Source organism: Miniopterus natalensis, chromosome 3 (genome assembly GCF_054644295.1).
Source record: "Miniopterus natalensis isolate mMinNat1 chromosome 3, mMinNat1.hap1, whole genome shotgun sequence".
Classification (NCBI taxonomy): Eukaryota; Metazoa; Chordata; class Mammalia; order Chiroptera; family Miniopteridae; genus Miniopterus; species Miniopterus natalensis.
The window spans coordinates 681,372-709,108 of record NC_142083.1 but is presented as its reverse complement, the minus strand read 5'-3'; the positions used below and the strand labels follow the sequence as shown (position 1 = coordinate 709,108).

The 27,737-nt window shown below is 47.0% G+C and overlaps 1 protein-coding gene and 1 pseudogene across 2 annotated transcripts; one reads left to right on the top strand and one right to left on the bottom strand.

The window, feature by feature from the left end:
• Positions 1-279: 279 nt before the first annotated feature.
• On the bottom strand, positions 280-24,859 carry MIER3 (MIER family member 3). 2 transcript variants are annotated; one of them, XM_087815240.1, is made up of 14 exons: positions 24,805-24,859; positions 24,054-24,078; positions 20,827-20,972; positions 18,391-18,525; positions 17,823-17,894; positions 16,807-16,927; positions 15,843-15,928; positions 15,378-15,450; positions 14,911-15,071; positions 10,766-10,847; positions 9,316-9,410; positions 4,472-4,599; positions 4,253-4,395; positions 280-4,150 (listed from the first exon to the last, which is right to left on the bottom strand). In XM_087815240.1, the coding sequence occupies exons 1-14, from the start codon at positions 24,811-24,813 to the stop codon at positions 3,693-3,695; spliced, it is 1,734 nt and encodes a 577-aa protein (XP_087671366.1). In that variant the 5' UTR covers positions 24,814-24,859; the 3' UTR covers positions 280-3,692. The 2 variants fall into 2 exon arrangements, with proteins under 2 accessions (XP_087671366.1, XP_087671367.1); XM_087815241.1 differs by lacking the exon at positions 17,823-17,894.
• Positions 12,799-14,345, top strand: LOC107527143 (lupus La protein homolog pseudogene; annotated as a pseudogene).
• Positions 24,860-27,737: the final 2,878 nt, after the last annotated feature.

Below are 27,737 nucleotides of genomic sequence, written 5' to 3'. Positions count from 1 at the left end.
AAATAACAGCATGTGATCGAACTTCATAGATCACGTCTTCTTAAAAGACAGTTACTGAGGACAGTGTTCAAAACATACCACATTCAATAAATATTTCCTGAGTTAAGTTGAAAGTATAATCCTCACTTTGGAATGGCTACAGTTTTATTATAAATGGAAATTTATTATAGAGAATTTACAGAAAACTTATCTTTTACCTACCAAATATCTACTATGTCCAAAACCAAGATTCATTAAATAAAAATCTTTGTGGCAAATATTCACACGAACCAAGAAAAAAAAGATTTCCAGATTTTTATTTCTGGAACTGTACAGGTATTAAAGTACAACAAATACAAAATAATGCTCAAAAAAATCAGTGTTTATGTACAAATATTAAAATCAATGCAACAACAGCAACTTCCTCTTGAACATCTGGTACTAAAACTTGTTCTGATTGTCACTAATTCATCTCATACAGGGTACTTGTTTCAAACTGGGACCATTAGAATCACTGGTTTTCTAAGAGGAATTTTAATATCTACCACATTTAACAATAAAACTAATAGTTTCCTCCTTTTCGTGAAAAATTAAGAACTTTTTAAAAAACATAGTAATGTCAATATTCTTATAAATTATTTCATTTTCCATTTGTAGACAATGTGCTTTGAAACTCTGGGCAACAGTCTCCTTGGTGGTCAGGTTTCTTCCTTAGTTTACATTCAGAGTTGAAAGATGCACTAGAGACTTTGGTTAAATTCAATAAAGTCACTATGCTCTGTTAGAGCTGATGTCCTCAAACACTTAGGACCCTCAATTGTACAAATGAAACGGAAAACAATTGCACGATGCTTTGACCTAATTGTACACACTTTAGTACTGTTTAAACAGTATTCCACATCCTTCAAGTAAATTCAGCAGCTGAGCATGACAAGAGGAAATCCGGACGTTTAAGAAGCCAGCGTGAGAAGACGGACCGTGGCTAACAAGTAAATATTGCTATGGTCACAGCACCAGTCACACCCCACCCCGCTGTCCTCTCCAACTCTCTGTACATACAGACACACCAGCCAACACTGCAACTGTTCACCATGGATTTTTGGTTTGTTCATACAAAAATAATGCAGCAAAGGAAAAAAACAAAGAGAATTTATCACAGTCTGTTATAAGAATTGTGCTTAATGCGTGGTAGTAAAGGCATTACTGTCTCTTCGGCTGCAGATCAGCTATCCTCGTGCTCTCAAGCACAATTCTCCTAACAAACAGTAACAAATTCTGTGTTAATAAGCTTAAATGGAGAGGGGGAAAACAGTCAATCCAGCTTTTAAAAGAAAATTCAATAAATAGCTATTTTACATGGAGAGTCATAGGGTACAGTTTATGTGTCACATCACGCATGCACAAAATGGTATTCTACACGGCAGACAGAAAATACTGAATCAGATCTAAAAAGTAGGAAAAATTTACATATATATACAAAAATCTTGCAAATTATTGCCTCATTTTAACAAGGAATTAGAAGTAAACGCTGCCAGCCCATCAGCGCTCTCTGAGGCTGAACCTGGCTGGCGTTTAAACATCTATGAAACTAGCTGGAATTTATTTTCTCTCATATCATTTTCTGAATTTTGGTCAAAAACTTTATTCAAATAACTAAAGTGTCCATTCCACTTGCTGATAATCAGAACTTTAGATAAGAAACACTGTTTCCATCTTGCATCAAGACCCCAGCAATGCACAGATGCACTGACGTATCACTGCTTCCCTAGGGAGCGGGCGTGTTCACTAAGTGCTCCTGGCGGGGCTGTCGCCTCTGCAAATCACTTCACACGGACCAGCCACTGGAAGCCCAGAGTGGAAATTAAAGTTAGGACAATGGAAGATTATGGCTGGTATCTTACTAAATCACAGGAGTTGTACTGATTCTTACGGAACTCAGGTCCACAGTTGAGCACAACACCACAGCGATCAGCAGCTCACGCCTCAGGTAAAACACCTGACGCAGCACTCGCCCAGGCTCCACATCAGCCACTGTGTGCACACAGGATGCCAGGCTTCAGGTGCATAAGTTAGAGACAGATTTAAGTTATTAACTTACCTACTCTGTCCACTGTGCTAAACTAAACTTTATGGTAAATGCGCTACACTGTGTAAACACTTCAAAGCAATCTTCATTAAAATGCTGCAAAGAAAAACAAGAATACACTTCATCCAAAGCAAGGATGTCATTGCAGTTCACAGTCTGTATAATAAATACCCGCCCCTCCACCTTGGCTAAGGTCACTACGATCTACCTACGCATCAGCACTGCCTTGAGGTGATGCAGACTCACAAGGTTCAGCAACGCAGCCACACGTTTCAGCTGTCTGCGAAGCAAGACAACTCACAGAAACTGAACGTTCTAATTAAAGCGGTGCAAATAAAAAAGTAAAACTCTGTCTTAACTGAAATATAAAAGCAAAGCATAGTACATCCTAATACTGTTACGTGTTGTTTGAATTCACCTTGTAACTCAGATGCTGTCTACGGAGCACAGTGGCCAAGGTTTGTGACAACAGCTTCTCATCCACGATGTCAGCCACAGAAATAAAATTGAGCTTGAGACACACCTGAGCGTCTACACTGTATACACTTCAAGTGGTAGCGTACCATTCTACTTCAGATAGTAACTCACATTTTCCTCGCCATCTGTTCAAGCTAAACAAAACTTGTAAACACACTTCAAGGCTCTCCTGCACCGTTGTAAAATATTGAAGTCCCTCCTTGACATTGACACTTTGACCTGTGCTACAAACACCACCAGAGGCGTCCCAAGTGTAAACCATGAGTGGCAATGCCCACCCCGGGCTCTGCAGACTGGGCTGTGCTGGTCCACTGCCTGGCAATAAACAAAACCACCAATGACCGGTATGGCTTTACAATCACGATCTTGACAGTGGTGGACAAACTCCATCTGGATACCACATCTTCAAACGCCCAATCTGTAGCCAACAAATGAAGTTTCATAAAAATCTCCCAACAGTAAAAGGACCGATTCTGTGGAAAGTGCCCTGGTGAGTGAGAATTGGGAAGCAGGATCCCCTCGTCGTCTGCACAGCTCCTCGTGCGGCCTCCACAAGATGGACTTGCTGTTTGTAAACAGAAGTGCTCTGGTTGAATAACATGAGAGAAGTTTCCATTTTTAAAAAGTCCTTGCATGTTTGTGCAGTTTAAAGAAACCTACCCCTGCTTAACTTAGAAAACCAAAAAATGCTACATTTAGCAGGGATCAGATCGGTACCTGTAAACACGGTTATTCCACTGCATCCGTTACGGCAAAAGGAATTTACACGGAGAAACCACTCCATTCAGTTCCGAACATCTGCTGGTTTTGAGCTGGTGGCCTCTGTCTACAGGTTTTGAACATGAGAACAGAAGAGACTAGAAAAAGAAGGGTGTGGGGAAGAGGTACTGGGAGGTGAGGAAGAGATGAGCAGAGCTTAAAGCTGCACCACAGAGTTCGATCTTCATTCCCAACTCTGCTGACCCTAGTTCATTTCCACATTTATGGATTGAAAAATGAGAATATTCTTGATAAATCAAGACATAGTTCTATACATACTGACATCACTGATGTCATAGTGAAACGTTCAAACTTCCAGTGAAAGACTAAGCAAACCTGATGTGTCCCTGTTCACTGGCACTGCAGCCGCAATGGGCCCCGTGTGCCCGGGTCACTCGGAGTGGAGGGCGGCATGCTGGTGCAGAGCATGGGCGCTGATGAAGCCGTTGGCCTCGCCGGCAGCCAGGCTGCCAAAGTCAGACACAGACACAGCCATTTTGGCGCTGGCAATGTGATGCGCGTGGCTCTCAAAGTCCACACCCAAGTTATTCACGGACACCTCACTCATGAAGGACTCGGGAACAGCAAGGCCCATTTTCAACCTCTTGGCTGGTCTCTCTGACTCCTCACTGCACAGGTTCACGGGGTTGAGCTCCGAATGGTAAAACCCAGTCTCGAATAAGTTAAAACAGTCACTCTCCCCACTGCTGGGCAGGGCAAGCAGCTCCTCCGTCACCACTGGCACGTGGTTCACTTGTGCACGGGGTGTGCTGCCCAGGGGAGGAAAGCCATCATCCAAGCACGTCACGTCCGCGGGGCTGCAGCCGCTCGCCACACTGCCGGTCAAAGCTGAAAGAAGAGCAAGAGAAGACGGTTCCAGGAAGCGGTCCGATGTCAGGAAATAAGGACTCAACTTCACCCTGAGCTCAGAACCCACCGGGGCCGTTTTACCTGTCAAGTCGCTTGCAGTGAAAGAGCTGAGGATGTTCAGCTGTGGATCAGGAACAGGCTCAGGTCGGCTGGAGGTTAAGACGGAAGAACTGACTGTCCCACCCAGAGCTTCTGTTTCATCTACCAAACGATCCATATAGTCCCTGAAAAACACACCCAGTACTGTGACTGCCCGTCCCGGGGAAGACAGAGGTCCCGGGTCAGGACCACGGCACTTACGTCACTCCAGGGTGGTGGTTGTACCGCTTCTTTCCAAATCTCGTCTGCTGAGCAAAGTAATCGTAGCGCTCAGATTTCTTCCACATGTAGTAGAACGCTACACACTCGGCCACCGTTCTAGTCTTCACCTAACAAAATAGTTGGATTTTTAAAGCAGACCCAATACATTTTTAATTAACTTTTTTTTTTTTTTTAAATATGTCTTTATTGATTTCAGAGAGAGGAAAGGAGAGGGGGAGAGAGGGACAGAAACATCAATGATGAGAGAGTCATTGATCGAGCCCACACCCAGGCATGTGCCCCGACGGAGAATCAAGCCCCAATCACCTGGATCCCAGGTCAACGCTCAACCGCTGAGCCACGCCCGGCCGGGCTTAACTATTTTTTTTTCAACCCATGGGACATCTTTTGCCCTTCCAATTATGAAATCCTGAACACTTTTTCAGTGAAATGTCTTTACATTCACATTATTTAACAATGAGGCTACCTTCAAAAGCCCACGGTTTGTTTTTCACTTAAACCAGGATGCATTAGTTTATAAAATAAATGTGCATCTAGAAATTATCTTACACCTTTTCGAGAAACCCTAACATACCACATCCGTGACTTTTCTTCACTGAATGCTCACTGACTCTGACTGCAGCAGGTCCTTAACCCTGAAGGGTCGGGCCGTGATGGGCTTCACTGGAGCCTGTTAATCCCTAAAACTACAGGCAGATCCACTTTCCTGGGAAGGACTGAAGCTTTGTCACACTGTCAAAGGGCTCCATGATCCAAAAGAGGTTTTGGGTCCCCATGGAGAACGGAGCAGCCTCCTACTGCATCTGGGATTTAAGGTAATTTTCGACCTAAAGCATGGTTTCCCCTCCAGCAAGCACTTGGCTCTTGGCTCCTCTAACTGCATTTGGCTACAGGTAAGAGTTCATATATACTGACAAAATTCTCTATCATGACCAATACACACTTTCTCCACTGTGGTACCCAATAATGAAGCTTAGTAACTCTACCCTGATTAGGGAGCACAATACAAGATAATAACATACGGACAAGCTTCTTAAAACAGAAGAAGAAGTTCACCTTTGAATAAACATCACTGACTTTGTAGAGGAAACAGTCTTCTTGGGGCAGGGACCTTTCCTGTCTTAGTCACTAATGTATCTCTAAGTGCTTAGAAGAATGTCTAGTAAATGATAGGACTTAGGTATTTATAAAATGAATGAATTTCCTAAGTCACTGTAAAACTAATGTTTGGGGGGCAACCCAGACGTCTTTAAAATATCAATCTATTAACTAAACACACCAGCTCATCTTTGAGAAAACATTAAGTTTTCACAGATACAACAAAGCATGAAACTATTCAACTCACACTGGAAGGCCTAGCTAATGCAATAAAACAAGAAAAATAAATTAAAAATACACTGAGAAAAACACATGAAACTTTCTCTGTTCACAGATGACATGATTGTCTATATAGAAAATCCCAAAGAATCACCTAAAATATTCCTGGAACTAATAAAGGATTATAGCAAGGTGGCAGGAGACAAGGTTAATATGCAACAGTCAACTGCTTTACTATATATCAACAATGAACAATTGATATTTGAAATTAAAACCACAATATCATTTATATTAGCAGCCCCCAAAATAAAATACATAGGTATAAACTTAACAAAATACATTCAAGATCTACATAATAACTGCAAAACTATGATTAAAAAAATCAAAGATCTAAATAAATGGAGAGAAAGTACATTCACGGACAGGAAGACTCATTATCGTTAAAATGTCAGTTCTTCCAAACATGACCTGCAGATTCAGTGCAACCCTGAACAAAACCCCAGCACATTATTTAGCAAATAATTTTAGACAAAAGCACGTAACAGCCAACACAACACTGAAGAACAGCAAAGTTGGAGAACTTTGACTACAAAGCTACAGTGATCAAGACAGTGTGGTGTTGGTGAAAAAACAGATTAATGGAAGAAAACAGACAGCCCAGAAGTAAAACCCACAAGAATACAGACACTGTTAGTGGAGAGGAGGGAAGTAGGTGAAGGGAGGACAGCCCTTCGACAAATGGTGCCAGAAGGACTGACACCCACACGCAAGAGGAGTCTAGACACAGGCCTTCCATTTGCCACAAAATTAACTTGAAATGGATTAGAGGCCTAAGTGTAAAATGTAAAACTATAAACCTCTTAGGAGACAACAGGCAGCAACCTAGATGACCTCAGGATGGTGATGGCTTTTTAATTTTTTATTTTTTTTAAATATATCTTTATTGATTTCAGAGAGAGGAAAGGAGGAGGAGAGAGAGAGACATCAATGACGAGAGAGTCACTGATGGGGCTGCCTAGCCCGCAACCCGGCATGTGCCCTGACCGGGAATCGAACCCCGATCGCCTGGATCCCAGGTAAACGCTCAACCGCTGAGCCATGCCCGGCTGGGCGCGATGGCTTTTCAGATGTGACACCAGAAGCAAAATGTGGGGAAGGAAATTAGATTGGATGTCACTAAAACTAACGTCTACCCTGCAAAGAAACTGTTAAAGGAATGAAAAGACAAGCCACAGACTGGGAGAAAATATTTCCAAAACACACCTGATAATACACTGTTATCCAAAACATACAAAGAAACCGTAAAACTCAACAGTAAGGGGAAAACCACGAAAACACCTCACTAAAGAATGGGCTTCAGACCTAAACAGACACCACAGACGATGCGCAGATGCAGAGCAGCACACGAAAGAGGCTCCACGTCCCACGCCATCAGGAAGTGGCGCGTAATAGCCACAGGCTGCCACTGCCCACTTAATAGAACAGCCAGAATCTAAAACACTTAAGGCCACGTGCAGAGGACAACGTGGGAGCAGCAACTCTGCTTCCCCACCAGTGCGCACGCACAACAGCGCAGCACTGTGAGGACAGCTTGGCAGCTCTTGCAAAACCAAACAAGCTCTCGGCCATATGATCCAGTAATCACAACCACTGGCATTTATCCAAAAGGGGTGAAAACTTCCGTCCACAGGAAAACCTCCACACCGATGTTTATGGCACCTTTACTCCTGTCAAAACCTGAAAGCAACAAGATGTCCTCTAATAGGGGACAGATCAACAAGCTGGTACATCCACAGGTGGAACAAAAGAAATGAGCTATCAAGCCACAAAAAGGCATGGAGAAACCAAGAATGCACACAGCTAAGTCAAATACGTCAACCTGAGAAGACTGCGTGCGGTCTGACCCCAACTACGAGACATCCTGGGCAAGGCAAGCGACTGGAGAGGGGTAAAAAGAGGAGTGGTTCCAGGGGTTAGTGGGAGGGACGCACAGGCGGAGCACAGGGCCTCCAGGGCAGTGCAGCTACTCCGCATGACACCGTGATGGTGGACACATCATTACACCTTTGTCCAACCCTTAGAATGTACAGCACAAAGAGTGAACCCCCGTGTGCGCTGGGGACTTCCGTTAGTCAAAATGTATCAATACTGGTTCATTAACTGTAACAGACGTATCACATTAATATAAGGTTGACGCTCGTGGAAGCTGTGTATGTCCGGGCAGGGCAGGGGGGTAAGGGAGCGCTGTGCACTTTCTGATCAATTTTTCTGTAAACCAGTAACTGCTATAAAGTCTCTTAGTAAAAAAAAAAAAAAAAGCATAAAATATGGACCTACATGTCTAAATACTTCAGAATCCTTTGTCCCTTTATGACGAAGAGAAATGACAATAAAGCTAACTTCAATGAGACTTAACTATTCTGAATCACTAGAATACTCTCTCGAAAAAAAAATATATATTTTTTAGAGCAGTTTTAGGTTCACAGCAGACTTGAAAAGCAGAGCTGCCACATACCTGCTCCCACACAGAGCCCCCCACCTCACACCTCCACCAAGGTGCACTTACGACAACCGCTGAACCTACACCCAGAGTCCATCGTTTACATTGGGTCACTCCTGGTGCGGGACAGTCTGTGGGCTTGGACAAAGGGACAACGGGGTGTGCGCCATTATAGTGCACACAGAGCAGTCCCACTGCCCCGGACATCCTGTGCTCTGCCTGTGTGTCACTGACGCCTGGAATCGCTCATCTTTTTACCATCTCCACAGTTTTGCCTTTTACAGAATCATTCCTACAGTACTGGAATCCTACAGCGTGCGGCCTTTTCAGACTGAATGCTCTGACTTGGCAGCGCGCATTTACGGGCCTCCATGTCTCCCTGTGGCTGAGCAGCAGTCCACTGTATGGGTGCACCTGCTTATCCTTCACCTGCTGACGGTCATCTCAGTCGCTTCCAGGTTTTGGCAATTATGAACAAAGCTGCTGTAAACAACCGGCACAAGTCTCTGTGCGGACAGTTTTCACGTCCCTGGGGTGAACACCACTGACGGACTGTATGTTGAGACCATGGCTGGTTCTGTCCTGCACAGTGGCTGCACCGTTCTGCATGCTCACCAGCAGTAAAGTTTCTGTTGCTCCACATCTCCCCGGCGCTGTTGTTTTAGAATATTTTTAGTTGCTTTTAGGAACCAATGTCTCTCCAGCACCTGCACTTCTTGCTGAAAAGAAACATTTTTAAGGCCACGAACCTCTAAACAGTTTAGAAAGAAATGAAAGTCAGGGAAATGGTAGAAGAGTAGGATTTCCCGAACTTCAGTAAACCCGCTTTCAGAGTAGAGGCGCTGGCTGTGCGTGTCAAGGGGACCACGGGGAGCAGGACTGGAACTGGCGGCAGGGAAGCCTTCACAAGCTGGGCTTGTGTTTCTACCCGAGTGACCTGAAGGTTAGTTGCTTATAGTCATGGTAATTACTAAGCAAGTTCTTTGTACTCCTTTGCCTGACTTACCTTGTTCTTCTGTATGAGATAAAAGTCCTTTCCAAACAGCATGAGTGCGTGTTCAAAGCTCCGGCACTCCTCTTCTGTCCACGCGGCCATTCCCTCTAGAGAAATTTTAAACGAAGTGCACTAGCCTTAAAGCCCTTTCACTTTCAGTATGTTTTCCATATTAAAGGCCATCAACTCTCTCGCACACATGCACACACACACGTTCTATATGTTGGAGATTTCAGTTAGGATTGCCAAAAGTATGCAAACTATAAACCTTATCTAAAGTCTAGAATACCAAAATATAAACACTGGTGGGGGGTTTTCCTGCATGGTGGGATAAGAATTTAATGTTTTTATATAATTTACACTCACTGTTGGTCTGATTTTTTTTAAAACAATGAACACAGACATATACATATGTATATTATTACTTTTTTTTTAGTTAGAATAAAGTTTTACTTTATGGAAAAAGCAGCTTTATTCTGGTCTTACATCAGAACCGTAAGTTCTTTAGCTAGAAACCATAAACAATAAATACGTATTTACTTAAAGTCGGTTTTCATTGTGCTAGGCTCTGGAAACGTGAAGGAAGAAATAGCCCATGCTTTCAGAAGGCTAGACCCCACTCAACGCCTGGCAGACGCCAACAGTGGTGAACTCCAATCTACCTGATGCTCCGGCAGGCAGGACTGAAGTGTTCCCTCAGTGACACTGGGGGCCAGGTCCCCAAAGCCATTAACAGGAGTCCACAAGAAAGGTGAAAAATACTTTGAACTAAGAAACTTAAAATAATTCTTACAGCAGCAGCTTTTACAAGAAAACATTTCAATAGACTACCTCAACCTACAAGTTTCAATGTACTGTTCCCAGCTTTCATACTTTTCCAAGCCCTCACTATACTATCACGAAGCAGTGCTTCACTCTACACATCCTGAGTGAAAGCCACAGGCAGGAAACCACTCATGCAGTGACAAAAACACTGACATTAAAGTGAACCCTTTTCCTTGACACACAAAAAACACCACCGAAGCCTTGGGAAGACTGTTATTGCATAATTACTAAAAAACACTTCTTGCAATAAAGTCAATGGAACACATCATACATGTTTCTCTCTTAAATCTTTTATCTCTTTTCATTTCCTTTTTTTTCCCCCCCAAAAAAAAGAAAAAGAAAGAACAGTTTTCCCAGTGAAGCGATAAAACAGTTCTTTTTAATGACTCTGGCTGTACTGTCATCTCTGGGGTCTGCTCTGTGCTGTGACTATTTCCTCAAGAAAGTGGAGGTGACGAGGAACTAATCTGTAATCTCTGGTATGTCTAAAAATAGAGGACAAGAGAAAGGAAACATTTGCTACGAAGATGAACAAAGACCTTACAGAGTGTCACAGGGCTGTTCTGTCCCTCATGGTGGTTTGCTTACTCTGACCCCACGTGACCGCCCGTCGCTCCCCCGATCCAGAGCTTCTTACCTTGAGATGCCTTTCCGTTGCAGCAATACCTCTCGATCGCCTCCTTCGTGTCATGGTTACACTTGAGAAGTTCATACAATGCCTGGAGAGAGGAAAAACTACTCAATAAAAACAACCAGAAGTTCATTCTTAACAACATTAAAAATGAGCAAATAAAAACCCAGGTGTATTTCAAAGTCCTGCCAAGTACTGGCTAAAATGCTTTTTAATTCCAGGACATTCGGGGGCATGTGTGCACAGACGTTGAGTCCACATGGCCACCTGCAGACTGACTGCAGTATCCCACGCGTTCCCAGCCCATCCTCACTCCACCTCTCAGAAGTCAGCTGCCAGTATCATTCTTGACTTTTACTGCCACGTCTTCTGAACTGGGGGACCCCCCCCTATTCTACACTATTTTTTCCAGCCAGGAAAAGCTAGAACTAGAGTCCTCTTGATCACCCACCTCCTGCCTCTGAGAGTGTTAATGAAAGAGCAGAGCAGCAGGTCTGGACCAGAAGTGGGGGTACTTTGGCAAACAGGGTTTATAATGGTCTCAGTCACTGTCATCCACCATGAAGGATCTCTTTTTTAAAATTAGAATCTCTTCCTATTAAATCTGTTGGAAATTATGAATATACTAAATAGAAGTAAACAGAAATCGATTACAAGTTAAGTAATACTCTACCTTCCCAAGTAAGTTTCAAGGAAGGCAAAGATGGCTCAATACTGGTAAAGCTATTACTATATCAATAGGTTAATAATCACTACAGTAATAATCAATCATGAAAAAACAATCTCAATAGCTGCTGAAAAAGCAACTGATAAATTAGTACCGATTTCTAACAATAAGTAAAAAAACTATAGTAGCTGTGAGTAGACAGTTACATCTGTCACAAAGACAGCCCATGTCGCACCAAGGGCAGGTATTACTCTTAATGCAAAGCCTTAGCTGCACTACTTTCCATGAAAAGCAGGCCTCCGTCACTGCCACTAGTGTCTCTGAGAGCCACGGCCAATGCAGTTATGACAGAACAAGAGTGAGAGAGACAATGATGTAAGGAAAGAACAGACGTGTAATTATTCAGTAACAAATTTAAGACTAGAAAACCTAAGAGAAACAGCTGGAAATCATTAGTTTCACTAGCTTCAGAAAAAATTAAATAATAATTGACATCCCTCTATATCAACATACAATTATAAATGTAACAGAGAGCCCATTTACAACAGCACTGAGTACACATACACATTTTAAAAATATTGAGGAATCAGGTGCATGTCATGTTAAAACAAACAAAACATTCCCATGATAAAAAGGTAAAATAGAGAGTCACAGATCACGGTCTTGAAGTGTAAGGGTTAATATTTTGAAGGTACTGATTCTTCCAAAATTAATTTATAGTTTTAATGGAATATCAGAACAAAAATCCAATGGGACTCCCTCCGACAGCTGATAAAACTACTCTGAAGTTCAGCCAGTGTGACGTCTCTGTGTCACCTGGGAACAAGCCTAAGTTCACCCACCTCTGGGTTCTCGTTAGTCAGGACCACCTGGCAATTCAGAGTGAAAGGGGGGGGTGAGGGGCAACATGATGTCAGGGGGCAAAACAAGGGGTATTCACAAAGCCCTTAATGGGCAATACTCCCACCACCCCACCCCACCCAACCAGGAGAGTGAAGTTCAAGAATAAACTGAAAGTCCCACAGACATGTTTAAGTAGGTGATGCTGCAACTACAGAATGGAATGGCCATCAAGAATGAGGGATCAGCCCAACCAGCATGGCTCAGAGGTTAGCATCGACCTAGGAACCAGGAGATCTGGTTCGATTCCCAGTTGGGGCACATGCCCAGGTTGTGGGCTCGATCCCCAGTGTTGGGGGGGAGCAGGAGGCAGCCAACCAATGACACTCTCATCATTGATGTTTCTCTCTCTCTCTCTCCCTCTCCTCTCTCTGAAATCAATAAAGACATATTTAAAAATAAATAAATAAAAAATGAGGGATTAGGCGTGCGCGTTAGAAGAGGCGACGCGGAGATGGCCCGGCTCTGTGGGACCGGTACCTTAAAGATAGCCACAATGGCTGAAAATGGTGATGAAAAACTGGCTGCTCTGGAGGCCAAAATATGTCATCAAATTGAGTATTATTTTGGTGACTTCAATTTGCCACGAGACAAACTTTTAAAGGAACAAATCAAACTGGATGAAGGCTGGGTACCGTTGCAAATAATGATAAAATTCAATAGGTTAAATCGTCTAACAACAGACTTTAATGTAATAGTAGAAGCATTGAGCAAATCAAAGGCAGAACTCATGGAAATAAGTGAAGATAAAACCAAAATCAGAAGATCTCCAAACAAACCTCTACCTGAAGTGACTGACGAATATAAAAATGATGTAAAAAACAGATCTGTTTATATTAAAGGTTTCCCTACTGATGCAACCCTTGATGACATAAAAGAATGGTTAGAAGATAAAGGTCATGTACTAAATATTCAGATGAGAAGAACACTGCACAAAGCATTTAAGGGATCCATATTTGCTGTGTTTGATAGCATTGAATCTGCTAAAAAGTTTGTGGAGACCCCTGGACAAAAGTATAAAGATACAGATCTGCTAATACTTTTCAAGGAAGATTACTTTGCAAAAAAAAAAAAAAAAAAAAATGAAGAAAGAAAGCAAAATAAAGTGGAAGCTAAATTACGAGCTAAAAAAGAACAAGAAGAAAAACAAAAGCTAGCAGAAAATGCTGAAATGAAATCTCTAGAAGAAAAGATTGGCTGCTTGTTGAAATTTTCGGGGGACCTAGATGATCAGACCTGTAGAGAAGTTTTGCACATTCTTTTCTCAAATCATGGTGAAATAAAATGGATAGACCTTGTCAGAGGAGCAAAAGAGGGAATAATTCTGTTTAAAGAAAAAGCTAAGGAAGCACTGGATAAAGCCAAAGATGCAAATAATGGTAACCTACAATTAAGGAACAAAGAAGTGACATGGGAAGTACTAGATGGAGACGTGGAAAAAGAAGCATTGACAAAAATCATCGAAGATCAGCAAGAATCCTTAAACAAATGGAAGTCAAAAGGTCGCAGATTTAAAGGAAAAGGAAAGGGAAATAAAGCTGCCCAGACTGGGTCTGCTAAAGGAAAAGTACAGTCCAGGGCAAGAACACTAAATTTGATAGTGATGATGAACATGATGAAAACAGGGCATCAGGACCAGTGAAAAGAGCAGGAGAAGAAACAGACAAAGAAGAACCTGCATCAAAACAGCAGAAAACAGAAAATGGTGCCGGAGACCAGTAATTTAGTAAACAAGTTTTTTATTCATTTTAATTAGGTTTTCAGCTGTTTGTCTTTGGAGACTTTTAAAAAGAAAAACGAATTAGATCCACTTCAATGTCCACCTGTAAGAAAGGAACATTTTTTGTTGTCTAGCTTGTCTTTTTTTTGTTATTCAAATGAGCATTTTTTTTGATGTACAGTTGTATGTTATTTCAGATTGTTCAAATATCAAAAGAAAGATTCTTGTACTAAATTGCCTTTGTAATATGAGAATGTATTAGTACAAACTAATAAAATACATACTATGTAAAAAGAAAAAAAAAAGAAAAAAATGAGGGATTAAAGAATCCTCAATGGTAAATTAAGATAAGATTTAAGTGATTAAGCCCGGCTGGGCGTGGCTCAGCAGTTGAGCATCGACCTAGGATCCAGGTGATCAGGGTTCGATTCCCGGTCGGGGCACATGCCCGGGTTACGGGCTCGATCCCCAGTCAGGGACGTGCAGGAAGCAGCCGATCAATGACTCTCTCATCATGATGTTTCTATCTCTCTCTCTCTCCCCCCCCTCCTTTCCTCTCTCTGAAATCAATAAAGATATATTTAAAAAAAAAAAAACTTAAGTGATTAAGAATGTAGACGAGTACCTAAAGAAAGATATGGGTGTATGTATAGAAAAAAGACCAGAAAAGACATGAAACAACACAGAGTGATGATCACTAGGTTTCAAGATTTTTTTTTTACCAGTATTTTCTAAGTTTTAAAAACCTATCCGAAAGAGATGTCCAAATAAATAAATAAAAAGCAAAGCAAAGCAAAGCAGATACTCAGCTGACATTTAAGAAATACTTGCATGAGACGTAAGCCACTCAGAAGCTGGGGCTACCTGTTCGTTGTCTCTCGTGAGCGTGCCTGCGGAAACCCTGTCCACCATTTTCTCATTTCCAGTTCTCAGTGCAGTCTCAACAAGGTACTCCTTAACTTTGCTCTCGGAAACCACACCGGGACGCCAAAGCAACTGGTCTTCATGGTCTTCATTCTTAGACACTGTAAGGAAAACCCCCTTAGCCCGTGGAAGCAGTGAGCACACTGAGCATGTAGCAAATGCTTCCTCTCCCTTGACCAGCTGTTCACCCGTTCAAGTGACCAACTGGAGGGACATCAGCAATGGGATTATCTGCAAGCTGTGTGTTTCATTAGCAAAGGTTTAAAAACATTTTTAAAAATTTTATTAAGAACCAAGTGTCCCAGGGGCACACTGGCGAGAAGCACCGTCCAGAGAAGGGTGCGGAGTCCGAGTCCTGTGCTAATTCTGAGAGAGTATTCATCATCAAAACCAAACGCCTTCCTTACCGTTCTCACTGTCGTCATACTCTCCGAGGTAAGGGGGGATCTCTGCCTGGTACTGTAAACCGATCATTATTTCCTATAAGAAAATTCAGAAGTAAAAACAACTTATTATAAAAATAAATACTGGAAAAAATTTCCAACTCATTAATCAGTTACCACAGGTCAAAAGAAACTTCATCATGTAGTAACAAAATTTCTTCTTTATTTCTTTATTTCTTTAAGAGAGGGGAAAGGAGGGGAGGAGAGAGAGAAACATCGATGTGAGAAACCAACATCGACTGGTTGCTTCCCGCACTCACCCTGACCGGGAATCGAATCCTCGACCTTCTGGTGCATGGATGACACTCAACCAAATGAGCCACCCAGCCAGGGCCAGGATTTCTTAAATTATTTTTTAAATGTTTTAAAAAGCTGCTTTAATACTTTGGTCCAAATGGTCTACTAAGTTATGATGGTAATTCAACTTACCTTCCTCAAATCTTCAGGTGAGTTACCACTGTCTGTCTCAACATCTTCAACCTCTGATTCTTTATCTCCATCACAAGTGGTATTTGCTTAGAGGAAAAAAAATAAATTTTAAAAAAAGTTTTTATTGCCTATTTTTGTAGCACCTGGAAGAGGGGCTGGCACATAGAACTTATTAAAATCTGCTGAATAAATGAGGTCAGCACAACTATACTAAACCTCCTGTATTGCTCTCAGGTCTCTGACACGTCAAAAGAAGCCCAGGTAGCAGCCCAGGTGGGGGTGCAGTGTCCTGTGATCACTCAGTGTTTGGTCAGCAGTGGGGAGGCACAGGGCACACCACTGTGTCACCTCAGGAAAGACAAAGGCCTGAGTCCCCTTCCACTGACCAGACTGGGACGCACAAGGAGCTGCAACCCAGTCGTCAGTCAGGCTGTGCACACCTGTGCACCTGGGTTTCAACCCCCCCTCTCAGCAGCTCTACCAGAAGTACCTGAGAAGCAAGCAAGCTGCATCGAAGAAATTTCTCAAAGACCTTCTAACTAGTCCTGACATATATTAAGGGTTAACACCAAGAACTGAAAAGAAAGGATTAGATAAATCACTAAAAATAAAAAATACTTTTTGAGCAACTGAGTTTTCAAAACCAAGAGAGTAAGGGCTTTCTAACAGAAGTCCAAAAAAACATCTGCAGAACTTCATGGCTGAACTAGGATTATCATAGCAACAGGCGAATCCTGGGGGAGAAACAGCCTGGCACACCTGAGCAATGTTTGAATTTTTAAATAAAATATAAGTTGACCTCTGTTCACAATAAAAAAGGTCGTATTCTTATTCAGACTATAACAGCATTTTATTTCCACTACGTAAAAAACTTAGACTATTTTGACAAACTATCAAATGCAATAAAATGTACTCAAGCTAGAGCAGCAACCCTGCTATGATCAGCAACGACTGGGTTTCTTACATCGTAGAGGCCTTGGGAAGAAATCAGAAGTCTCGTGGGAGGTCACTGATGGCGTCAGGTCATCTGCGGAAGACTGAGTCTCCTCATCATCACCTGACAACAGGTCTTTTGCTATTTCCTCCTGTAGAACAGGAATGCAGGGCCAGTTAGAATGATCCCATCTCATCAATTTTTAAAATGTCTTTTTATAACATTATTCATAAATGTTATTATAGTACTATAATATAATTAAGAACTACTTGAAGCTCCCTTAGTTTTGAGAGAATCTGAAATTCTATAATTTACATCCTGTAAATATTTAATAACATTTAAAACTTAATCGTATTTAATAACTTTATAGATTTACAACAAACAATTTACCTAATTTGTGGATTTGCAGAGAGCTTATCTGAAGCTGCAGGCTAATTTTTAGTGACTTTAAAACAAAAATAAACTCGCTTTTTGCCAAAATAAGGAGTCTGCCCTCAGTATCTGAGGGTTCGCATCCGCAATTCAACCGAATGCAGATATGTGTACTAAGGAGGTAGGCCCCCAGTGGCTGGGTGTGTACTGAGCATGCAGACTTTCTTCAGGTCAGTATTCCCTGTACAACCCAGCGTAACGACTATGCACACAGTACTGACAGGGCGCCAGGTATTACAAGCAACTGGAGATGGCTCACAGTGAGTGGAAGGATGCACTAGGTCATTTTACACAAGGGACTGGAGGACCCTTGGATATGTGCATTCATTGGAGGGGGCTAGAACCAATACCTCCTTTGCCCCTGACAGATACTGAGGGACTATAAAAGCCAAAAAGTGTCATTAAGTCCATCCTTCCAGTAACATGGAAAGCCCGACTAACGAACAGCTCTGATTAGAGGTATGATGTCAGAGAAGCAGGTCTGGTTACTTCTGTGCCAGTGTGCAGTCCCCTGTGCTGGAGCACAGGGGCACTCAGTGTTGTGAGTGACGGTGGTCACCAGGTCTGTGGTGCATTAATATCACATTTCACTGAAAAGTGGGAACATAACTCACAGGAAGAGGTTCCAAGATGTGGATTCCTCTCCCTGCCTGAGATCGGAAAGGCCAGGGAAGCTTCCCAGGGATCTGTTAGCAGAGACAGTGGCCGTGTGAATTTCCTCAGCAGGGACCAGGCCTCCCCACAACCAGCCTGCCAGAGACGCGTCCCCGAGGCCTGGGCTGCCATACCACTGTCCCCCGTGGGGCCCCACACATAGAACTTCTCTCCAACCCTCCCTGAGTGAGCCGCTTGGTCTGAAGGCTCCTGGGGGATTTACTGACCAATGCATTCAAGGGTACTCAGGATCCAAAGAGGTTGGGGCAGAATCTAAGTTTAGGCAAAATACACCTACATAGAAAAGACAGAAAACTGTGGAACTCAAACATGCCAAGCACTATGAAGCCACGACCTTTAAAGTAGTGTGATCAAGCCAGACGGCATTTCCATCAGCCACCAAAGTGGTGAGCAGTGGGTGGTAGAAGCTTCCATTTCATAATTAGGAAAACCTTTACGGTAAGGAAACGCCGATAAGCAGTCAGTGGCTAGGGACCTAGAGTTGTTCTTTTAGATGATCGTACTTACCTTGTCCAGCGTCATGTCTGGCAGTTCATCTGCGAGTTCGCTTGGGGAACTGTTTACACTGGAATCCGCCACGGCTGGAAGCGCAGGTTCATAGCCGTAGAAGGCCAGCAGGTCCTCCAGAGGCATGCTTCCCTCCTGCGAGCCAGGCACACACCACACTCAGGACACGCCCGGGACCGGAAGTGATCCTTACTCCTTATATTTGTATCTCTTCCCACTCTTTTTTATTCATTTTCATGTTTCATTAAAGAACAGAGACCACATCTACAGCTATGCTGCACTAAGGACAGGAGTTGAGGGAGGTGGGCAAGCAGCCACTCTCAGGAACAGCCCCGTCCCTGCCCAGTGAGACAGGGTTAGTCTATCCAGGGGGATGTAGCTCTTAGACCTTCACTGGAATTTACTTAAAGACGACCTGTATTATTTTATCCTGATTTCCAAGAATGTGATAAAATGCCAAAAAGCAAAGCTGTCCAAGTACAGAAAAGTTGAAATCTTTAAAGGCCCACAATTTTTCTGAATCTACAAATTCAGTAATAGGTGATGTTACAAAGCAAAGATTTAATTACCAGTGTTTATGAAACAAGATGAAAATCACAAGAGTAGGACCCAGGTACTTATGTGACAAGACAAGTGTGTAACTCTTGGCTCTTGATTATTTCTCAGTATCTCCCCCAATTTCCTTTAAACTCACTAACAGCACAGCGGCTGCCACCACCACTGAAAGAACAGAGCCTACGTATCCAAAAACAGGGCTTCCCCCGATCAGACATCTCCACACTTTCCACACTCGGCAGCCACTGAGCCACCTCAATTCTGACCGTCTCACTGACAGAACAGACACCGAACAAATAACACGCACATGTACATCGCCCTTATGTCACGTGGCAACTAGACTGCGGTCTCCCTACCCTCAATAGCAAGCACGTGGCCAGGGGAGATGAACTATGGGAACACCTGGGACTTCTCCCCATGCCAACAGCAGTGTCCTGCCCCTAACAGCTACCGGGAGAAGTGTCTGTTCTGAGAAGCCTCCATGACCCTCCACACCAGGCTAAACATCTACTACACACACCTTCCCTCTCCCCAGCTCTCGCTGCTTACGGTGCTCACACTGCTTAGCATCCACGTTACAATCTTGGTTCCCACTTGTCCCCACACTACGCTGTGAGCTCCCAGATTTCAGGGACATTGTCAACTTGCTCGTTTTGCAATCCCAGGACCTACCACAGTCCTTGGCTTAGTGCTAATGTTCACTGGATTATCGTTCTCAGTTTTTCTAGGTCACCCACTCAAGAGATATGAGGGAACTGCCTGAACAACGCCAGGCAGAGCTCAAGACTCTTGGGCATCTTTTCTCAACAACAGTTATTTTATCATCACCCCTTAAAGAAGCAATAAGTAAGACTTTTCTTCTTGAGTATTTCCTAACAATCTTATCTCCATATTCCCAAATATGTGTGCCCTTTATAGGAGATATACATGTTTTTAAATGACTAAATCTAACCGCAACTGTTTTGGATTAATGTGCCAAATGAATGAATGCATTTAGAAAATTCCAGGTCTAGCAGAGTGAGCCAGGGTCCAAGCCCGAGGACCTATCTGCCTTGTCTCCCTGTGTAGTAACATGAGTAAGAGCCCACCCCTGCCTCAGAGTCAGCAGGAGAGAGAGATTATGTAAGAATGTGCTTTGTCGTCCTCAAGAAAAAAAGAGTATGAAAACTCAAAAGATTATTACATTTAATAGTATTCCTGAAAGGTTTTGTTATTCTGCGCTGATTAGAAATCTGCAAATAAGGTTAATTTATAGACAAGTATAGCCCTACATTTTCTTCAAGATGACCCCTAGGCAGGCCTCTCTTTGCAGTGCTGGTATAAATATGTGTTTAAAACCCAGCTCATTTGAATTTATACTGATTTTGGATTTAAAAAGTTATATAAACTATATTTACTCCTGCCAACTTTTTAAAAGATGACTGGGGGGGTAGAAAATGAGACATTACTAACTTACATTTTAAAATAGAGTAAAACTTTCTCTGTTTTAATTTCGTTATTCTACCAGATGATAAGTAATTTCAAGGAAGAGACCTCTCCCTGTATCTATTGCAGCTGAACTCAAGCCTGCCCTCAGGAGACAGTGCGGCCTGGACAGAACTAGTCTAGGCCACACTGGACTACGCTCAGCCGTCCATCTGTGAGACCATCGGGTGCCTCCTTCACTGAGCTGGTGCAAACTTGAAAATTAGGTTAACAGATTTAAAATAAGTCTGAAAATTAAATAAAAATGTACTTATTAGGCTATCCTCCAAAATAAAGAGAAAACCAGTGACACTCTGTAAAAAGTAGATCAAAACAGCAGGTTGCAAAACAACTTACAAAAGAATTTCAAAACCTCTGCTGAGGGTCTGCATTACGGTACTAAAGCAGCACCTTTACCTTTTCCAAGTCCTCGATTTCAGAGCTGAAGTGTTTGCCCTCACCCATCACCTCCTCCTCCTCGAGGGTTCTCTCGTCGTCATAGTCATGCACCAGCATCTCCGCGGTGGGGTCGAAGTCATGGTCCTCAGAAGACAGAGACCCAACTGCAATGAAACAGACCCAGTCACTTTACAAGTTCAAAGGCTATTTACAAAAGAAAATAATTTGTGTTCCTCTGCCAGTTCCCTTTAAAGTTTATATGTGAGCTTTATTGAGAGCATTTACTATACACTTTACAACTTATGAAGTCAGACCATAGAATCCTGAGAAGATATCTAAACCAGCACAAGCAGCAGGCAGCGCAATTCAACGACCTTCACAGGGGTGCAGCCCCTGAGAATAAGACATACGATAGCAGGAAAGTTATTTTTAAGTGGAGTGGTCCCAAAAAATGTCCTAATAGGAAAGTCCAACTTGCTTATGAGGTTAGTGTGATACATCTGTCTAAAAGCAGTAGAAAAATGTCGGAGGGATTATGAATGAAAAATCCCACAAAAATCTGTTATACAGTCCGGCCGGTGTGGGTCAGCGGTTGAGCATCGATCTAGGATCCAGGGGATCGAGGTTCGATTCCCAGTCAGAGCACATGCCCGGGTTTCAGGCTCGGTCCCCACTTGGGGGAAGCCGATCAATGAATGACTCTCTCATCATTGATGTTTCTCTCTCTCTCTCCCCCCCTTCCTCTTTATGAAATCAATAAAAGCATATTTTTTTAAAAAAATCTGTTACACACTAAGGCTAAAAACTTTGGGAGGAGAGAACACAAATGTTACCCAAATTCTAAACCTCAAATAAAGGTGGAATATGCAACAGAAATCTGGTTTTGAACAAATACAAGTTTCTGTGAAGCAAGCAGCCATACAGCAATTCAGTCTTGAAAGGCCTATCGCTTTTCACATTGGTAATGGTATGTCAGGCTCCCCAGCATTGATCAGACAAGCATTAAACTGGAAGTGCATGCTCTTCTTGAATTACTAAAAAAGTTCTTAGCAGTATGTGAGGGGAATATGGAAAATCACATCTATAGGTTTTGGAAGATTTGTCCCATTGCAAGTTGCTTTGGTCAGTTCATACTTGCTTATATAATTGTGATGCATTTTAATGGCAAATATGAAGTTAACAGGATACTCTGAAAACCAAGTGGAAAAATAAATAAGATCCATAATCCCAAGAGAATAAAATCAAATGATGAAAAACGGGAATTTCTCCATTTGTTTTACTGCAGAATTTAATTCGATTAGACCAGTGACTCTCAGAGCAGAGAACGAAGTATCAGAACCTTGGGATGAATGGAGGGAGAAGTGGAAAGACACATATTCAACATAAAAAGTTTGCTCTCTTTAGTCAAGCTCCTCAATATTTTGAAATTTCAAACACTTAAGGACAGTGTGAGATCATTAACAAAATACTGAACCAGACCTAAGATTTTTCACTATGGAAAAAACCACAGACATAATTCAATGTTTTTGATTCTGAGTTCAGAGAACTCTGATCATTTGCACCAAAAAATATATATAACTTCTATGGGACTTAATTCTTTAGGAGGCTGACATTATGATATTCCCTTTTTAATGCTGAAAAATATTACCTGCTCATTTAAAAACCTATTAAAGTATGTAAGTTAACTTTATTTTTAAAGAAAAAAAATATTTATTAAATAGCTCAAAAGCAGAGCATCCACCACTACAGATTTTCTTTTTCTGAGGAATTCCTGGAAACCTCTGCAGTATGCCAAGTGTCGGGGTGACACGGATGGTAACTTTCTACCTCTGAGGGCAGAGTTCTGCCCTCTTCTGTGGTCCCCACATCACTTGGCTGGCGCAGCAGGCTCCCTGTTAAAGTGGAAGGTATTCGATAATAGCCAGAAATGAGGGGCCTCGGGGTCTACTCTTGGCTTTATCCCTGGCTTTCTGGGACCTGAGGCAAGTCATTTAAACTTCTGGGCCTACGTCCAGTTTTTCGTTTGTAAAACACACAGGGTTGGCTCAAATGACCTCAAGAGTCTCTTCTAGCTCTAAAATTCTCTTTAAAATTGACTAATCGATTGAAAACAGGTTATAAATTTGCTTAAACACCAAAACCACAGTGTCTTCTTGCTTTTTATTTAGATTGCAACTTCTTAAAAGCAGACAGTGATACAAAATGGAAAAATTCCATTATCATCCAGATGTTTGGCAACATGCACATAAATATTCTTTTCCTGAAATCAGTTATAACAAAGAAATGTTTGTCTCAAAATTAGAGAAAGGTTTTAAAACAATTTTTAAATGTAAAGACGTAGACAGCTATTTTTAAAAGAGCCGCAAATTTCTTGCGCTTGGTGCTAGCCACTTTACAATGCCCTAAGTGGTAATTAAGTGAGACCTCGAAGGTGGGCTGAAAACGAGAAGTAATCTGCAAGGAAAGGGCCCTCGCTCTGAGGCAGGGGCGACGTGGGCCCTGGGAGCTCCTCCAGGCTCTGCTGTGGACTAGGTGACCCGGCGCTGCTCCGAAGTGTCCTCCGGTGCGAGGCACGCACGGGGCGGGCGCGGCGCAGAGGAACCGCGCCCGCAGCCCGGGAAGGCGGCAGCCAGGAGCGGCCGGGGGTGCGGGGCGGAAACAAAGCTGCCTCGCGCTCGGCACGTGGGCAAGGCCCTCACCTTGCAGCCGCCGGTGCCTCGCGGGCCTCCCGCCCCGAAAGGCTAAGACGCGCTCAGGCTGTCTCACCTCAAAAACTCTGCCACTTTTCCGTGCCAAACTTGGAAATTGTCTTTTTTTTTTTAAGGCAGCTTCACCTAACTCTCCAAGTTCGTTCCTGACACGGCAGACGGCTCCCGGCTGCGGAGACCGTGGGCTCGGAGCCCGGGCTGCCCGGCCTCCTGGCACATCAGAGCCGGTTTCGCGAAGAAACCAAAATTAACAGCTCCCCGAAATTCCCGAAGTTGTGGAAAGATGACTTCGCGTTAACTGTTTCTGGCTTGGAGGAAAAAACACGCGCGAGGGTTAAGGAACAGGGGTCTGCCGTCCGCTGTGCAACGCGGTGCTTTCTCAACAAGCGAGACCTGAACCAGAGGCAGGAGCCCCGCGGGGGTCCGGGCGCGGCGGGGCTGCTGCGCGGCGGCCCCCGGGGGTCACGGCCCCGGCCGCGCCCGGACGCCCGGGCAAACGACAGACCGACTCCGCGGGGGCGCCGTCCCGGGACCCACCTGGGCTGGAACTCCCGAACGCGGCCTGGGGAGACAAGAAAGCGCGCGGTCAGGGGCCGCCGCCGCGGACCCGCCCGCCGCGCCCGCCCGGCCCGGGGCCCACCGAGCCCCGGGCGCCCGGCGAGCTGCCCCGCGCCCCGTCCGACCGTGGCCTGGACCCGGCACCTGCGCCCCCGCGCCCGGGGCGCCGTCCGGGCCGAGCGAGGCCGGGCGCAGCGGGCCGTCTCCCAAACCGGAGCGAACAGCCTCCGTCCCGGGCGCGGGGGCGCCGGTGCCCCGAGGCGCCCGGACCCCGGCCTCCGCGCCGCACGCCCCGCCTCGCGCCCGCCGGCCCCGGGGGACGCGGCCCCGGCGCGGGGACAGGCCGCCGAGGGCCGGGGCGCAGCGCGCAGGGCGCCCCCGACCCCGCGCCGCCGGCGCCGCATCCCGCCCTCCGCGCCCCGCGGCCGGGACCCCGCCGCCGGACCCCGCTCCCGCCGCCCGCGGTGTCGCGCCCCCGCCCCGCCCGCAGCCCGCCCGGAGGCAGCGCCCGGGCTCCGCGTCCGCCGCGGCCCCGACTCGGCGCCGTCCCGGCCCGGGGCTCGCTGCCCGCCGCCGCCGCCGCTCGCCCGCCCGCCGCGGCCTAGTCCCGCCGGAGCCCGCGCCGCCCCGCCCGCCGCCGCCGCCCGGGGACGCGGGGAGGCCGGGCCGCCCAGCCGGCGGGACGGGGACGGGACGCCGGCCGCCCGCCGCTCCCGCCGGGCCCGCTCACCTCCGCCATGTTGCTGCCTTCAGGGCGAGCGAGCGAGCGGCGCCGAGCAGGCCCCGGATGGCGCCCCAGCCAATCGCCGCCGCCGCCGCCCGCGCCCCCGCCCGAGGCCCCGCCCCCGCCGCGCCCCGCCCCGCCCCGGCCCCGCCCCGCCCGCGCGCCCCCCGCCCGCGCCCCCCGCCCGCCGTCCGGCTCGCCCCCGCCCCCGCTGCAGCAAAGTTCCTGCCCAATCGGCGGCGAGCGGGGCGCACGGACGCACGGGCGCCGGACGGACCCACGTCCAGCGGGTCGCGGCCCGAGACCCACCGACACCGCGGGATCGGCGCGGGCACAGCGGCGCAGACCCCGTAGGCGAGGGCGTCGCGAGTAGACGGGCGGGCGGCGGGCGGCGGGCTCGGCCCGGGGCGACGGCGCCGCCACCCGGCACCTGGGCGCCTCCCGGCGGGCCCGGGGCCCCGCGCGGCCGGGCGGACTCGCAGGGCTCGGGGGGCGCGTGGCTGCAGGTCGCGCGCGGGGCAGAAACCACGACGGTCCCGGGCCGTGCGGTCGGGGGACTGGGCGGGACTCGGCCGGCGCCGCGGGGGGCGGGGGCGGGGCGGGGGCGCCTCGACGCCGGAGTCTCGGACGCGCCCCCGGAGGCCGGGCGTCTGTTGACGCTCGAAGGGGAGCGGGGCCGGGGCGGGGCTTAGCCGGAGACCCTGCCCGAGCGCCCGCCCCTCGGAGCCCCGAGTCCCGCGCCCGGCCGCCCGCGCCCTGCCGAGCGGCTCTGGGAAGGGCCCGCCAGGGCGGGGTCCCGCGGGGTGCTGCGGAGTCCACGCGGCAGCGGGCGGCGTGTCTCGGGGCTGCGTGTCTCGAGGCGGGTCCGGGAGGGCGCGAGGCGCGGGCTTCGACCCCGGCTGGCCTCGCGTCCTCCCTCCACGCCTCCGCGGAGGCGCCTCAAGTGGAAGTCAGCCCCCGCGGGAAGGCGTTTGTTCGTGGGAACTTTAGGGGCGATCCCTGGAGCCGCCTGCGAACGTCCGGGAGGCCGGGGGTCCGTCCCCCCGCGGGCTCTCCCCCGTCCCGTGGGGCTGGGCCCTGCTGCGCCTCCTCCGTGGGCGGGGGTTCGCGAGAGAACCGGCCCGAGGGCGGGCGAGGCCGTGAAGCAGCCCCGAGCTCGCCGCCCGGCCCGGGGCCCCGCAGGGAACAGGGCGCGGGGCGCGTGCGGCCTGTGAACTGGCCTGGGGTTCCGCGCCGCCCCGTTTGAGAAAGGCGGGACCTGGAGCCCGAGCCCGTGTCCGTTCGCCCGTCGCAGCGCAGCCGTGGGGCCCGCGTCCGGGCATTGAAGGGGCTCGTGGGGAGGCGAGTGGAGCGCCCCCCCCCGCCCTGAGCTTGGCGCGTCCCCGTGGCTGCACCGGGAAGCCCGCCGCGTGGCCGTGGCCGTGGCCTCCGCTCTCGCCCGCAGTCCCGGGGCTGGTGGGGGCGAGCGCGGCGTGCGGGGCGGGAAGGGCCTCGGCCCCCGCAGGCGTCTCAGCCGGGGTCGTCGGGGGGCGCGGGGCCGGGGGTGCGCTGCAGTCTGCACGGTCCGCCCGCCCCCGTGGAGCACAGACGCCCGGAGCCCGGCCCGGCCCGTGGCCCTCGGGCGGAGCGGACGCGGTGGGCGGCCGCGGGAGGCAGCGCCCCGCCGGGTGGGGACGCCGGGCTCTGGGCGCACCCGCTCGTCCTCCTGCCTCGCCGGCCCGCTGCCGCCAGATGTTCTTATTTTCCCCGAGCAGCTGGAAGGCTGAATTTTTATGTGAATTCTCCTGCTTTTTAAAATTTGTCAACTAATTTTAAAACTTTTGAACACAACGTGAGCTAAATAAACGCATTGAGTAAGTCATGCCAACCGGAGCTTCCCGTGGCCCCGGGTAAGACCAGGCCAAGCGTCCAGCTCCGCGCGCCTCGCGCCTCCTGCGCCTCCGGACGCACCGCTTCCCGGTGGAACTCAAGCGTCCGTTGGCGTGAACGGCGACCCCGGGAAAGCTGATTCGGGCAGCTCTGCCCGGCGGGACTTCACGAGGGGAGATGACCTGCGCGGGGCCTAAGGAAGGGAGAGGAGCCTCAGTTCACTGCAGGGAAGGAGCCTGATCCACGAGGAGGTGGAGGCGTCAGCCCAGCACGGCGCTGCCAGGCCGCCCGCTTCCCTCTTACACTCAGCGGCTTTAAATGTCAGGGATATTCTCAAAAGGATTTTGAAGATCTGAGCCTTTCTGCATGTCCAAGTTGACATCTAATTTTTTCATATAAGTTTAAATAGATGCAAAGGATACGCTTTCCAACATATTGTTATGATGGTCATTTTAGAATTTTTTTTTTTAAATCTTGATTTCAGAGAGAGGAAGGGAGAGTGAGGGAAAGAAACATGAATGATGACAGAGCCATTGATCAGCTGCTTCCTGCACGCCCCAGACTGGGGATCGAGGAGCCGGCAACCCAGGCATGTGCCCTGACCGGGGATCGAACCTCGATCTCCTGGATCCTAGGTTGATGCTCAACTGCTGGCCATTTTGGTGGTCAGGCACGATGGTCATTTTAAAAGAAAGCCAGCAGCCCTGTCCATTGTGGCTGGTGGTTAGAGCATCGGCTCGAGCGCCGAAGGGTCGCGGTCTCGATTCCCAGTCAAGGGCAGGTACCTGAGTTGCAGGTTCTATCCCTGGCCCCAGTCGGGGCTCGTGGGAGGCAACCAGTCGATGTCGCTTTCACATCGATGTTCCTCCCTCCCTCCCATTCTCTCTGAAAAAGCAGTGGAAAAAATATCCTGGGGTGAAGATTAAAAAACAACTAAAATAAATAAGGACGATCACATAACACTTCAAAATATATGCAGTAGATCTAAATACCATAGCAGTTTGATGCACCTACCATTCTTTAAAAAGTGAACGTGTTGTTGAACAAGAGAAAATTTTGTGATCCCCTTT